Source organism: Poromitra crassiceps, assembly GCF_964638095.1.
Source record: "Poromitra crassiceps genome assembly, chromosome: 16".
In the NCBI taxonomy this organism is placed as follows: domain Eukaryota; kingdom Metazoa; phylum Chordata; class Actinopteri; order Beryciformes; family Melamphaidae; genus Poromitra; species Poromitra crassiceps.
The window spans coordinates 13,291,896-13,308,291 of NC_139645.1; the positions used below are offsets into that span (position 1 = coordinate 13,291,896).

At 43.1% G+C, this 16,396-nt stretch overlaps 1 protein-coding gene across 1 annotated transcript; it reads left to right on the forward strand.

Moving 5' to 3' along the window:
* The first annotated feature begins 7,351 nt into the window (after positions 1-7,351).
* Positions 7,352-16,396, forward strand: rab11a (RAB11a, member RAS oncogene family). Its single transcript, XM_083653108.1, has 5 exons — positions 7,352-7,488; positions 8,294-8,489; positions 11,319-11,512; positions 12,368-12,448; positions 14,476-16,396. Exons 1-5 carry the CDS (start codon positions 7,449-7,451, stop codon positions 14,610-14,612), a joined length of 648 nt encoding a protein of 215 aa, XP_083509234.1. The 5' UTR covers positions 7,352-7,448; the 3' UTR covers positions 14,613-16,396.

Below are 16,396 nucleotides of genomic sequence, written 5' to 3' on the forward strand. Positions count from 1 at the left end.
TGTGATGATACTGAAACTACTGATCACATATTTTTCCAATGTTAGTATATATATATATCTCTGAAGCTTTATGACTTGATGTAGCCTATATTATTACCCAAATGTTTTTCTGCTTGAGAACTCTTTACAAAAGAACATTGTCTATGGACTTATGGACAATAGAAAAGGTGACTTTATGGTTTTATCATTCTTACTCTTGGAGCATTTTAAATACACAAATCAAAGTATATGAAAGTGAAACCCAAGTTTTACATATTTCATTACGAGTTTCTTTCTTATAAGCCCTCAAATTCATGAAAAATAACAATGCAATGAAACCTCTTAGTGCAATAAAATAATATTATTTACAAGATAAGCCCTAACCCTTTAAGTTACTTCCCCCCCATTTTCCCTACAGTATTTGTTATTTATTATTTCATTGTCTTGTCTGTTTCGATTTCCACTTTGTCTGTTCTTCGAAAGGCACCTGATCCTATTGGTATTTTTGTGAAGCTTCAATGCCGCGATGTTTGTACACGTAAGTGAAATAAAAACCCTTGACATACGGACAAACCCTCATATCGGCGCACAAATACGCATTCTGTACTTAACCATTTATAACTCTATTAACGTAAGAAGTCAAAATCAAAAGATTATACATTTGTGCACAACAATTTATTATAACGTTAAAAGTGCATAGAAGACGTCAACTCATCGTACAACAACAGTGGAGAATCACTGGAAAGTCCCTGTGCAAGTTGCTACTGTAAACATTGGAGCATGGCACGCGGAAAAGGAAGTGACGGTGGCAGGAGAGGCGCTCTGTACAGGAAGCCGGGGGAAACGGTAGGGCTGTTCCCAGAGTCTATTTTTCAAATCGAAATAGACTCTGGGTTCCCAGATTGTGTTGGTGGTTAGATAAGAAAACCTTAACCCTAACCTTAAACACATCTTTTTTTATACTTGTTGCCACACGTTTTCAGGAAGAAGGTCAGCTTCCAGGTCAGCTACGGGGAATTCCATGGACGCTTCCATGGAATAGTATTGCAAATACCCGTCAAAGTAATTCAAGCCACTGAAGGGGTGGTCTTCAGCGACTGGGAGGGAGGATGACATTGCTGACGAAGCGGCGAAGGGAGCGACGGGGGGCGTCTCAGCAGTGCCGCTGGAGATGGGGGGCGTCTCTGCGGCGGCCTCCGGCTCGTTGTACAGGCGCCGGGCGCAGGTCCGGCTGACGGCGGTCTCCTGCTGCTGGGCCTGATGGTGGCCCTGGCGGGCTCCTGCTGCAGCCTCGACCACAGCTATCTTCTCCTGCAAGATTCAAGATATTTATTGTCACATTGTCATGTACGAGTACAAAAGAAATTCCTATGCTAAGGGGGGCCTTCAACAAGTCATAGTGCAAGTCAGTAGGGCCAATAGGGGCTGACCCCCTCCCCCCCTTCCCATGAACACGTCGTACCTGTGGAGGGGGGGGGGGGGTGTAACATACGTACCAACAACCATTATTTTAGTGCCAAATAATGCATTTTTCAATGTCATTAGCATGCTATATTTTGGGAATGTATTTGGGAATGCCGTTTTGGGGGCAAGTCTTGGAATGTTTTGGGTAACTGGCTCGGAGTAGTATAACCAGTGTCGCCAAAGGCTGTGTCTATCAGCAGAAAGAACACGAATAGAGAGGATATCAAAATGCAAAGCTCCTCTGTGATTATGGTGGGAACCACTACTGCCACAAGAATAATACTTCCATATTGAAGATCAGCTAAACTGCCAGAGTTACGTGAATGGGCCAAAAACAATGAGAGAAACAGCCTCATATACGAGTTGATGCTCGATGAGATGAACAGTGCAACAGGAGGAAGGCGGCACTACCAGCACCTTGGGTTGATTTGTGGAACTATATTAAGCTGAGAGACTCATAATATGTTCTGGGATTGAGTGAGAAGTTGGGGGTACACTGAATATGCCCCCCCCCCCCCTCCATTTCTAATTCCAGCAAAGGATAAATGTCCTCTGTTATAAACAGTCTACTCTTGCATATTTAGTTCACCCAAATACACACCAGTAGTATTTGTAAATTGTCACTTAACTACTGCTTGACTTCAGGGAGTAGGATCATTACTTAACCTGCAGCGGTGTTGGTCATGTCTAGATAACCACATGGCTCTGACGAGCTCCTCGTCACAAGGATGCCAGTTAGGAGATGGGCATCACTTTTATTCACATCTTAATTCTAACATCACAGAAAACACACCTGTTTTAGCTTGATTGATTTCTAAATATTGAGTCACCTGAACTGGTCTTTCTGCCTCCATCTGGCCTCTTAAAACAGACCAGTGCATGTATTCAGAAGACTTTTCAAATGGCTATATTCACTTTAACTCAAAGATAATAGTATGATAGGGTGCACCATTGCAAATGATGTGCTAATAAAGCTCACTTGGCCACACTGATCCGTGGTGTCTGTCCGTGTGCGTTCATTTCTCTGTTCACTTCCATTCATTTTCAATGACAGCTGTCCGACTGTCCGTGGAGCACTCAGAAGCGTACGTACCCAGAAAATTTGCATATGTTTTGATGGACAGAAAGTTGAAGAGGGATGAACTTTTTCTGGATGGACGTATCGGATGGTCGGATAGTCACTGTCCGTTTAGCCAATCAGAGTCGAGGTCTCGAGAGGAGGCGTTCCGAGATTTGTTTCAGCTTTTCAAAGAAGATGGCCGAGGCGGTGAACGAGGCTATAAGGGATTCCCCAGCAAAATGAGTAAAATTGTGTGATTTCACTAGGATTTCAGTGACTAGAAGTTAGTCCAAGGGGAGAATGTAGTGCATATACTAATATCCAGTTATCTGCACATGATCTACATTATATTATACTCGCGCTGTTCATGTCATTTGCATCGAGTCACATTTCCAAGGAGCTGCACGCAGGCTGCGCAGGCAGGCTCGCCGGCCGCGGTTTGACGTAGACTCAGTTCTCATCGGACTGCTGATAGACACCGTTCAATAATTCTGTCCATTTTCTGACGAATCAGTGTGGCCAAGGCCTTAGAGTTACAGTTAATCAAACAACATAAGGTAGCTATGCCTTCACTGCCCTGCTACATAGGCTAGTAATTGTTACACTAGGCTAGAGGGGTTAGAAGTGGGTATATTGCTGACAAGTGGGTATAGCCTACTCCGTATAGCCTACCTGCTGCGTATACCTGCACTACTGTGTGTGTAGGCTCTTGTAACTGACCGCTTATCCCCCCATCCCGTGCAGCAGTTAGCGTCAGTTAGCTAATTTAGAGGCCCCCACAAAACTCAGATTATAACTCGAACCCATAATCTAAAACAGTTATACACTCAGTCGGATGTAACGTTACATACATACCTTGAGTCGCCTCAACTTGACGCCCAGCCTCTCCTCTCTGGGCCGAGTGAGGGCGGGGGATCCTGGGGACGGCTGGGCTGCGCTGAAGGCCTGGAGGGCAGGCGGCAGCAGGCCAGGCGAAGCGGGTCTGGGAACGTGGCCTGCAGGGTTGAAGAGGGGTAATTTAAACACATCAGATACAAAAGTTACTACCAGTAAAAAACAACAACACAGTAACGTTATCCAAGTATCACAATATTAAAGCAATGCAACTGATTACCTGCGTATATCAGACAGCCGGCCTCATCTACCTGATAAACGGCAACGCTCTCCACGTATTTCGGCTGAGGAAGAGGACAAACTGAGACTGTCGACGACCAGGACTCCGGCATCTTTATCAAAAGGTACCGATCCGGAGCTGGGTCTATAGTCCCTCCTCGACGAGTAGGAGTCATCATCATGCTGCGATATTGTGAGCGAGGCAAGTTCTGTTTCTGAGTGGTTCTTCTGTGTCAGGTAGGTAAGGGATGCACTGCAGATAGCCTACAGAGTGGCTCAAGTTGATCTGAGTTTAAAGTTTTATCCACATTCTGACATTCATCAGCCAATCCCCCACGGCCACAGGCCCCACGTTACGTCATAACGCACCTCCATTCTGCGCATGATCATCATTGAAGGGTCACTCTGGCAGCGTCATACTAGACTACACATGGGCAAAATACGCCGGCCCGCGGGCGCCACCTGTGTGGCCCGCGATGGAATTGCATTTTTTTTTTTTTTTTTTTTTTACACACACAGTGCACCTGAACGCAACATGCAAGATACCCGCTGAATAAGTGTCCAAATATTCATGTCATATTCTGGCCAATACTCCACTTCTGTTATAGCATTTCAGTCTGGAATATGATATATCTTTCAATCATCTTTATGACTAAAAGGCTACATTGAAGTACACATTTAAATAACTCAAATAACTCATTGGTTTTGGATTTATTTAGCTTCAAGACTGCATTTTTGTTCGTGTGACCCTCAACACAGGCTTTGATCATCCCGGGACACTTACTGATAGCCTACTTAATGCTTAAATTAACCCACTCATATTCTGATTTATTTCAAGAAAAACATTTTGGCTAGTGGAAATTCTAATTGGCTGGTAACTTTAAAATCTAGCAGCAATGGTCAAAAAAGTTAATTTCAAGCCCTGAGAGCAGGTGGTGACATAGGAGTGAGTGAGAAAAGAATCAAATATCGGTGGTTAAGACTGAATAATGACATCACAACTGTTAATTTAAAATGAGTTATTCCTCTAAACCTGGCTTCAAATGCACCAAATTTTTCGCGCTGGCGCCGTTCGACCCTCAGCAAAACCTGGTAGCGAGGACATTTTTTGTGGCCCTCTCTATCATCAAAGTTACCCATCCATGGGTTACGGCATGACAATATTTGTTCGGCCCCCGGCAACAATCTGGGTTTCTCATGTGGCCCCCCATGAAAAATAATTGCCCACCCCTGTACTAGACCCACTCTGGGTCTAGTATGATGCTGCAAGACAGAGGCGCCGCCTAAATGTTACCTTGAAGTGGGCGTACCTTGTAGCAGGGAGCCTTTTTTTTTTTTTTTTTGATGAGAGCTACCGGTAGGCTACTTAATACACAAATAAAACTCAGGATTTACTTATTTTCCCCTCGTCTCCTTTGCCCCCCCCATGTACATATTTAGCACATTTGAACATGATTGCATTATTTAACATTAGCCTATCTACCAATGTTATAATGTCAAATACTGTAGATACTGAGTTATACATGAGTGATTATGCATTAAAAAAATAATATATTTTGGATTTCTTTGGCGAGTTACTTCTGAAAATTTCTAATGATGGGGAACGTTACAATTTACTCATTTACTCAGCTGTACATTTAAAAGTAGGCCAACTCAAGTAGCCTAAAATATCTATCATTTAAATTTCTCGAGTAAGAGTAAAGGTTTATATATATAATAATGCATTTATAAGGCTCATATGGGCTAATGGCTTGTAGCTGAAGACAATTTGAGCTATTGTTATCAAACCCAAGGATCATGTGTGTGAATTTCCACTTGAAACTTGCAGAATTTTCATTCAGATCTAATCATCAAATTAGGCCATGCAACATATTTAATACTCAGCCAATAAAAAAAATAGCCTATAAAAATAGCCTATAATAAAATATAAAACATATTATATATAACATATTATATAACATATTATATGATGGTTTGCTTGATTGCTATGAAACATGGCAGACTGGCAGAGTCTATTTTCAATTCACTTGGCTCAAGTTGGAAGATGAAGCTCAGCCTCCAGGCTGGCTGAGGGCACTGTACACTGCAAACGGTAACCGTAAAAAAACCCTTCTTTGAACGTTCCTGGCTAGCATAAAACGACTAGAGATGAGCCAAGACCTCTAGTCCAGAGCTCTGCCGCTAGTCTACTACTGTAACGTGTACAATGTCATTATCATCTGAAATCATCCTTTATGGCAGAGGTTTTCAAAGTGGCAGGCGGGCCTCCTCAGGGGGGCCTCCAATCAGTTGCCTAAATGTGTGTTATTTGGTTAAAGACGAGATATTTCATAGACACAGCAGTTTTGAGGTAGTTTGCAGTTTTTCCCTACTTTCCCAGAGTCAGAAACAAATACATGCCTTCAGGCAGACCTTACTACCTATCGGTGTCTGAAGTGTCAGGCCAGTATGACAGCAATAATAATTGAGCGAGGGAGGCACCTTTATCCAAGCTTTGTCTGGGGGGAGGCCCACAGTCTCACACTTTGAAAACCCCTGTTCTACTGTAACCTGTCCCATTTCATCCTCATCTGAAATCATGAAATCAGTATGTGCACAATCCTCAAGCAAACATTCAAATATAAGGCAAGTCTCACGAGACCTTGTTGAGCCGACCAAGAAAATGGGTCGACCCAAGCTGTAGTAGCCTACTGCAAAGTGACACCAGAGGGAGTCAGTGTCTCACTTTAAAACCAGGAGAGACTTGAAGTGGCTGCTGAGGGCTGGAGCTTTCTGGTTACGAACCGATTATTTTGAATGACTGAATGTATGAATTGACACGATTCATAAAGTACAGGTGAGAAAACAAAATGGCTGCTGAGTCTCTTTCTGTTGTTCCTCCTTGTGTTAAATATCAAACCTGTGATTTGTTCAATGCCTTCCAGGAGTTCTTTTGTGATGAAATGTAATTTACATTTAGTGTTGCATCCACTTTCCCATCTACTTCACTTAGCTGGTTCCCACATTTCTCAAGATGCCTTGCGATAACAAGCGGGGGGGAAATAATAATTTGTATTTCTTTCCCCGGTCTTTATTTTTGTTTGTCAGGGCCCTGACGAAGGCCGTGTGAGGCTGAAACATGTTGGCTCGTTTAATTTGTTCAGCAATGGACTAAGCCTTTTATTAAAGCTTTTTTATTAACTCTGGGATTAATAGATTACTATGTGTTACCCCATTTTTTTTTACCTCCTTACATTATCATTTGTTAGTCTCAGCTATTAGGGTTGAAAAAGGTTGAGAATCAGTGGTTGTATTTTCTGCCTGGGATTCACTACAGCGATATTTTACGTTTTTATTTAGGCTTTCACACTCACAGAGGCATTGTGACCTCACCACCATTACATTGTGACATTATCAGTGATGTCATTGTGAGATCATCAGTGATGTCATAAATCTTACATAATGAGCACATTCCGACCCACACAAACACAATCAACATCCACCATATTATCACATCATAGACATTGCATCAAAACAGTGACTCGAATCGACTTGAGTTGAGTCCAAGCCAAGTCACTCAAGTCCACATCTCTGCAAGCAACATCTCAAACATCTCCAGCTCTGTCGCAAATACTGGATGACAGGTGGTGAGGAAGAATTCAGTGCAGTTCCTTTTGTTGTCCACCAGATGTCCTACTTCTCTCTGTATGCAGTCCAGAGAAGAAGAAGAAATTACGGAAGTACGGATTCCAAACAGATTCCGTTAGCTGGTTGTAGAATAAAAGACAGTAGTTCACGTTTTTTTTAAATTACTTCCAACTAAAACGTGGAATAGTCGTTACCCCATAAGACGATGGGCACTAGAGATGACGAATATGATTATTTGTTCAAAGGTAAAAAAATATATATATACATTTGTTCGTTACTGCTGTTGTTCAGTCCTGTTGTGTTAGCCTTGTTAGCTGGCTGGCTAGTTTGTTTGCTAGGTGGCTAACCAGGCCCACTTGCTAACGTTAGCTGTCATGATGATTAGATTATGCTAGCCATCGTCAACCTTTGTGCTCTGATGGGTTTTCACCAAGTTAGCTTGCGGACTAATGTCAACTATGTGAATTAATTCACACGCATTCGAAACGATTATATAATACAACTGACAAACACAATTAAACCGCTAACACTTTTTATACGTTAGCTAACGTTAATTGTAAGAGTAGTTAGCTTGCTCGAATATCAGTGGGCACTGTGTAACGTTAGCTAACGTAAAGACATTGGACACACCTAACGATAACGGACTAGCTAACGTCATTGTTGGGCACAAATAACATTAGCAGTTATTGAAACGTTTCTTTAACGTTACGTCAAGTTCCAGCTAGCCCGACTGACACTGCCGTCAGATTTGGATAAAGTGAATCAATGTTACAGAAACCCACAATGACAAAACCGATTAAAATAACAGTATATCAAGCGTCAACGAGCTAACGTTACGTTAGAAACTGCGCCAACAAGCTTTATGGCAAGCCGTTAATGCAGCTACAAACGTAGATAAACCACTGGTTATTGTGATAACTGTTCTATTCTCCGCAGAGTTACTCATGTCATTATTGTGGAGATGGCAGGGAGCGTTAACGCTAAATAATTGTAGTTGTTTCGGCAATGTTAGTTGAAGCTATGAGCTTGTCACCATTCTGTGTTTTTCAGTTGTTTTAATTGGTGATTCGGGTGTGGGAAAGAGTAACCTGCTGTCCCGATTTACACGCAATGAGTTCAACCTGGAGAGTAAAAGCACCATCGGAGTGGAGTTCGCCACACGCAGCATCCAGGTGGACGGCAAGACGGTGAAGGCACAGATCTGGGACACAGCTGGACAGGAGCGCTACCGTGCCATCACATCTGCGTGAGTCCAGCCGGCGGATACCTTTTGTTCTGTTCGAATGATTTGTATCAAACTAAGACACTACCTCTCAACCATTATTGTATCGAGCAAAAATATCCAATCAACATGACCATACAGGACAACAGAATTAAGTCTCTTATAATCCACATCCACTTGTAGGAGCTGTCATTTTGCTGAAATCCTTTTTAGAAGATGCATGTGGACATTTGGGCATCACTGAGCTTTATTAACAGTAGTATACTGTATCTAGTGTTACAGTGTTAATGGGACAGTTACTTTCATCAGTATCAGTATTAATAGACAACTTGAGGTATTGAAAAATGACTATCGCAGGAAAGGAATCAGTCTTTTCACTCACTCACTTCATTTGTTTCCAGTGCAAGTGGATGTCTGAAATGTAATTTAGAGATGCTCAGCTACACAGCTGTTGATCATCGGATATTGCCATTTGAAACGTTGACCACCTTGCAGACAGGGCATCCCAGGATTCCTTGCACACAGAAGAGGGCAGTAATAGGACACGTCATGATCCATGTTCTCTTTTGAGCACAGCACATCTGAATGTGCAAAGCCTTTTTAGTCCTGTGGTTAGTTGTACAGTCAGAACACATGTACAACAGATCCAGCTGTGTCACTTCATTTGGCCATCGAGTTACCTCTTGTGTGTTTTATAGATATGTTTTCCTATGCAAAACACAGAGATGTTAGTAACCTCAAGGCACATACCATGTACTTGTGATATTGTGATTCTGCACTCGGTGCACAACCTTATTGCATATCATCATCTCCCTTCTTTTTGCACTCCTTTCCTGCCAACAACACACACTAAACTTTCATGTATGGCTGCACGATTATGGTCAAAAATTATTTTGATCAATACTCAGATCACAACTAACACGATTGCTCTTTGACTTTGGGAACGTCATGCATTTATTCAACAAAAACAACAACAACAAGAGATTAACACTGGATTTCTTTGAACTGTCATCTTCTATAATGGAAGGTTTAAAAATAAACTGACAGACGTGCTCTCGACTCGCCTGGAGCTAGTTTGGTCTTTGGAGGAGGGTCAGAGTCAGAGAGAGAGGTCAGAGAGAGTGAGTGATTGCGTTCACTTTAGAGCATTTCTATGAGGGGGCGGGCTTCGGTCCTGCCTAACCAACCGACTTTGTACTTGTCGTTTTAACATGTCTTATCGTACACTGCAGTAACTAATAAGAAGTTTGTTAAAACGAAAAGTTTAAAGTCGGCCAAAGTTGGCTGCTTAACGTGGAGAAGCTGGCTTAGCATTAGCTAGCTACGTTATGCTGTGTAATCATTATGCCTCTAAGATCACATAATGACGAGACGGAGAGCAGAATATCAGTAACGTGCTTTACTCTTTACTTTACGTCTGACCAGGAAGTTACATGTCCGTCACATAAACCGGTCCGTGCGGCAACATCAACCTATGACTAGGATCCACATTATACGACACGTTAGCTTTGGCCACAGCTGTTTCTGTTGTGCATGACTGACTGACAACAGCGTTAGCCAATCAGTGCCCGTCATTAGGTTTTCAACCGGAGAAAAGCCTTTTGCTCATGGCGATTCCAGACCGAGAAGAGCCAAATCACAACTGTGGAGTGGGCGTGGCTTTGAAGGTCTGGAGCCAGGCTAGAAGCGCAGCGCACGGAAGCGGAGATCTTGGCACGGACATCCACTCTACAGTGGAAACCCCGAAATATCGTCCGTCTTGTTGTTCCTCTTATTAGTCATCAGACTGATAGACTCTGGGTGCCCTGATTTGTCAGGTACCCGTACGACACTTTGAGATTGAGAACCACTGCTATAACAGACTGTTACGGAGTGCTCTTATTTTGGAAGTCCGGAAAAGGAAGTGTACTCTCGTTCGCGCTTGGTCTGTCTCTCTCTGGCTGACAGTAAACGTATGGCAGCATGTTAGAACTTGAAGCGGTCTCCCATGTCCTTATTTCACCATTAAATACATAACAAACGTCAGAAGCTTGGTTCCATTGTTGACACTTTTTCACACTCCCCTTCACACAGACACAGAGCTGGGCAAGCAAGTGATGCAGCTTTGCAATTGCAGCACTTAACACAACCCTCGATGCACTTGCTCGGGTGGTCCAGTGAGGTAATCATACAGACCCTCTGTCTTCCAAATATTATTTAAAAATAAAATGCATTTTGTTCAATGGCAATGGTGTGTTTAATTGTGAATTTCTTGTTAAAAAGTTATTTTAATACTCAATTCAGTTGTTTAGCAAATGTATAATGACCTTTTATTATTGTTGAATTTAATATTGTGAAGTGATATGAACCACAACTATTTAACACGATTGCTCTTTGACTTTGGGAACATCATGCATTTATTCAACAACATCAACAACAACAACAAGAGATTAACACTGGATTTCTTTGAACTGTCATCTTCTATCATGGAAGGTTTAAAAATAAACGGACAAACTTGCTACGAACAAACTTGCTACGGGATAATTGATTACCAAATACTAACTGGTGTCTCGCTTAGCAGGAGAAAGTTTAGAAAGAAAAGAGAAAAAAGGAGCTTCTTGGATAGTTGGAGACAAATTTGAATTACGACAGTTAAACAAACAATGTACATCTTCAAGGATAAACAGGGGCACAAAACGCAACGGGTTTCAACCTCACCGGTCTTCGTCAGGCTGTAAAGGCTTTGAATTCTCCTGACCGCCAGTTTAGAAAGAACATCGGAATCGGCAGGTCAGACTATTAAAAAATCGGAAATTGCAGCCAGTGCCTGTAATTAGCGCCTAACCCTAAGTATGCCTCCTGTCACCCGTCCAGGTATTACCGCGGGGCGGTGGGCGCGCTGCTGGTCTACGACATCGCCAAGCACCTGACCTACGAGAACGTGGAGCGCTGGCTGAAGGAGCTGAGGGACCACGCTGACAGCAACATCGTCATCATGCTGGTGGGCAACAAGAGCGACCTGCGCCACCTGCGGGCCGTGCCCACCGACGAGGCCCGGGCATTCGCCGGTGAGCTCTCCTCGCGTTTTCATTGTCGCTAAAATGAATCGGGCCGCCTTTGCAGATGTGAATCGCATTTAATTATCAATTGCTCACAGATTGAATGCTTGCTATGGATCAAATTTGCATAGCGATTCTTCAGTGTCGTAATATTTTCTGGTATTGATTCAGAGTCTTCGCCTCACATTACATGGAGATTCAATTATGGATCCTTGAAAAGTAATGGCAAAGTTTACAAATTGTATCCATGAAAATGTGTGGGAACCCTGGAGTCAGGGTCCAGGTTGAAAAATAGAGAAATTCTCATTCTATATCTTGAAAAAGTGGGCAATTTTTTTTTTAAATTATTGTGAATTACAGTGAAATAATAATAGGGATAAAAATGCATACAGCTGTCATTTTTGTTTAATGCACTGAAGACTCTGAAACGGTGTGCATCTCTGGTCGGTGCAAGTTGCACAATTGCATATTTGTGTTTTCATCTGTGTGCCATCTGTGGTATGTTACATATTTCATACTGATAATGTTAAAGAGAGGAAATCTCTGCACAACCGTGTACGTCAGGTGCGTCGGAAAAGCAGGATCAGTTGAAAAAGGAGGACTGCCGCACACTGACTACCACTTAAAGGCTTTTATTAATATAATTGCTGCAACGTTTCGGTCAAAAGACCTTCATCTGGCATATAATATGCCATGTTTTGACCGAAACGTTGCAGCAATTATATTAATAAAAGCCTTTAAGTGGTAGTCAGTGTGCGGGAGTCCTCCTTTTCAACTGACACTGATAATGTTGCCTTGCCATCTGCGGTATGTTACATATTTGATATACTGATAACGTTGCCTGGTTCTGTCTTTGCCCTTCAGAGAAGAATGGGCTATCTTTCCTCGAGACGTCGGCCCTGGATTCAACTAACGTTGAGACAGCCTTCCAGACCATTCTTACAGGTGTGTGTGTGTGTGTGTGTGTGTGTGTGTGTGTGTGTGTGTGTGTGTGTGTGTGTGTGTGTGTGTGTGTGTGTGTGTGTGTGTGTGTGTGTGTGTGTGTGTGTGTGTGTGTGTGTGTGTGTGTGTGTGTGTGTGTGTGTGTGTGTGTGTGTGTGTGTGTGTGTGTGTGTCCTTCAGGAGGATCCTTACTCCAAAAATACCTGTCCCATTCTGATGTCCACATTCATCCCCAAAATAGTCCTGACAAGCAGGGAATCCGGCTCGAAAAGAATTGTCGCACTTAGTTTAAAAACACGACACATGAGACGCAAGCCAAAACAAACTTTATATTTATCGAGGAAATGACAATTGAACGAATAGATATTTTGTGCAACACATCTTTTGCATCAGTGCTCATAACTGTCTTTTTTTTATGACTGTGATAATAGGGACGTCAGGTGTCTGGTGGACTTCGCTTGTTAGAAAGAGGAACAAACACATTAATACAACATAGTGATAATGGATTAACGTCATCACATATCGTAGTTTGACCAGCGGATCTTTTTAGGAACTTCAAACCTCGTGCTATCATGAGCAGCCGGAGCAACTTGGATAATAATAGGAGAATGCTGGTGTAGAAAGAGAGGCCCATTGCTTCTGCACAAAATGAAGACGACTCCGCTCAAGACTCTGCGCCATTTAATCTTTTCCAGTATGAAAAAAACGACTTCCAACACGAAGCCGTCATTTGGTTTGGTCTAGTGTCCTCTAGAGAGAGAGAGTGGCGTCAGCGGAGGACCAAAATGCGAGACTCATTAGCCAATGAACAGCCAGCAATGGGTCTCGCGCTACTTTTGCATGCTAAAATAAAGCTGATAATGTACAATTTGATTCAAGAAAAAAGAAAAAACGTTCGGGAGTACAACACAAACGTGTCAATTTTGCTGCAACTCGACGGTGCTGCTTAATCCAGAACCTTACTTCCTGGAACTCTTGAGAGTAAAAAAAAAAACGGGTCCATTGGAGTGAATGGAGATGTGGCGACTCTTCTTACACGGCTCTGGTTTGGTCAAACTCTTGTTTTCCCTCATTTAGTGGTGAGTTGAGTGTTTTCATCATGGCGGTGCTGTAACGTTCCACTCTGTCACTCAGCTGACACCCACAGGATGATGTGGAAGTCTCTTCCAGGAAATAATCGCTCCAAAAACATCCCGCCCGGGGCGTCCCGGTGGCTGACCTGGTCGAGCGCGGACCACAAAGGCTTAGTCCTTTGCACGGCCGACCCGGGTTGAATCCGACCCGCGGTCCTTTGCCGCATGTCATCCCCTCCCCTCTCTCTCCCGCACCTTTCCTGTCTGCCTACCTAGTGTCACCGACACCATGCGCCTTTTTTGGCAATATTCTATCAACATTCTGTTTCAACTGCTGCTACAAATGATCATGTGCTGTTTCCACCACAAGTCAAGCTTCTTATTTTTCTGGAGACATCTTGTTTGAATCATTCACTATAGCCGTTTCCTTACCAGAGTCTGGGAAATGACCTTATTGCTGGTGGAAAAAGCTGCGAGCTAAAATCCCCAAAGCTGACCAGTCCTGTCTGAACGTTTAGCCTGCTAGTTTTGCAGGGCTTTTCTTCTTCTGTGGTACCGTCGCCCAAGTGGCTCATTGCTACTTTCTCTTATCAAAGGCACTTTCATAAGGTATTTGGACCTTTTATCATGCACATATTAATATGAAACTTTACACATAGACTGTCAGATATCTGCAAATAAAAGCGACTTGCGGCAGCTGACAATCAACCTCTTGAATCGGCCGCAAAGAAGGAGGAAGTACGTCACTCGCGTCCCCCAACTCGCTGTCTGGGTTTGGGGATATGCGTCCGTGCATGGCGCCGGTTCCGTTATATCAAATAAAAGCAAAATGTAAAGCGTGTGTTTTACAAATGGGAAAAAAAAATCATAATCTAGTAACACAAGAGTAAATAGGCTGCAGCTCAAAATGACAGCAGTATTGTCCTTTCGTTTGACCACCTCTCCTCCCCACATCAGAGATCTACCGCATCGTCTCCCAGAAGCAGATGTCGGAGCGTCAGGAGAGCGACATGTCCCCCAGCAACAACGTGGTCAACATCCAGGTGCAGCCCACTGAGAACAAACCAAAGATGCAGTGCTGTCAGAACATCTAGCCCAGCCATGTTCCTGCTATTACCTTTTCAGCTCCACAGCCCCTCCCCTCAGCCCCAGCTGCCCCGCCCCTCTCCCCAGCTGCCCCGGCCATCTTGCTACTTTTCAATCCCCGCCCCCAAAATAAATAAAATAAAATAGACTGCCTTGGTATACTGTGTGGTGTGGAAGGGATGTAGCCGTAGCTTCACGGCTCTGACTCTTAACTCTGCACCATCCTGTATCTCTCCCCCGCCCGCCCCCCAGGTAACAGTCTATGATGTCACCCTGTGGGGCGGCCCACAACAAGCCCCGCCCCCTCCGTCTTTAGGCTACTGCAGGGCGGCAGGCGGCAGCAGGCATTTCTTATCACTTTAGATTTCATTACTGTTTAGATGCGCTGATTTGTCACAAAAATGTCTTAATATATGAATGTGATTTTTTTTTTCACCTTCCTGTTCTCGTTTGTTCCCCTTTTTCTTCTATTTTGTTTGTGCTCCTGTTGATTTCCACTGTTCTTTTATTTTTTATTGATCTTTCTCTATATTGTATCATATATTTACTAATGGGTATATATGAATTTAAAGCACATCAAAAGTTGCTCTGAAGTGTATTCCTATATACAAGCTTCTCTTCTCCCTGTCATTTTTAGGCTAGCCCCTCCCCCCTCCTCTTTAGTGCAATGTACTGTTTTGGAAACCATTTGGATGTATGGAGCACAGTGTAGAAATGGGTGCTCCGTTTACCGCTAGCGTAACACGATTGATCCGATTGCTGTGAATATAACGCTAGTGAAACGTAGAACCTTTTGCGTTAGCCGAGCTTCAAAAACGTGCGCGCGCCGTGGACAGGCCAGATGTACACTAGCATGTAGCGAGCAGCGTTGTCACCTCTGTTTTACAGCCGGTGACACGGTCAGGCCAGCTTTGCATGTTCTTTTCTTTTTACGACGGCACCGCTGTGTGTTGCATGTTTTTAACCAGGTGAAAGACTCAATCTGGACTGAACCACCGAACACTATCATCGCCTTGAGGGTGAATGAAAACCGAACACAACTCCTCTACATTTGGAGAGATATCCATTTAAATAGCTTGTGTCCCCGATTCCGTTCTCAGTGCAGCTTCACGCAGGGATGCTGCCCTCTAGTGGTGCTCGTGCTTAGAAGGATTTTCTAATTGAAGGCACTTTCGGTCCATCGGGCTTTCAACATTAGCCAATTAGTATGCATACATTTTTTGTTTGCTAGCAAACAACATATATTTGACGATGACTATGCAGAAAATATCAAATGGCTGTTTTATTTTTATTTTTTATTTTTTTTGTACCTCCTATAGCAAATGAAGGATTGAAAGAGCAGGCGTTTAGTGAGTAATCGAGGTAGTATTCCAGCATGACATTCCTATGATATACATTCAATATTTCAATCAACAATCTCCTTCAGTTAAGCAATCGTGCTTCACATGTAACCGCAGAGGTACAGCTGGGACTGCTGCACACGAGAAAGAAAGCGAGCAAACGGAGAATGTCTTTCACTTGGTCGTTTGGATTTCATGAGCCTGATTGAATGAGCAACATCTTGCACTGAACCTTTATGGATGTCTATAAAAACATGCTTTCTTGTCTCGGAGTAGCTTTCATCTGCAGCGTTATGGGAAAACTGGACCTTTGTTTTCTCTGATTGGATATACACCATTTATTAGTAAGCAGTTAAACATTAGTCAAGCATTAGCAGTGCCACTGTTCCAAAAACAAAATGTGTTTTAACCCATTGATACCTGATGCAGCATTTGCGTGTATATCCCTCATT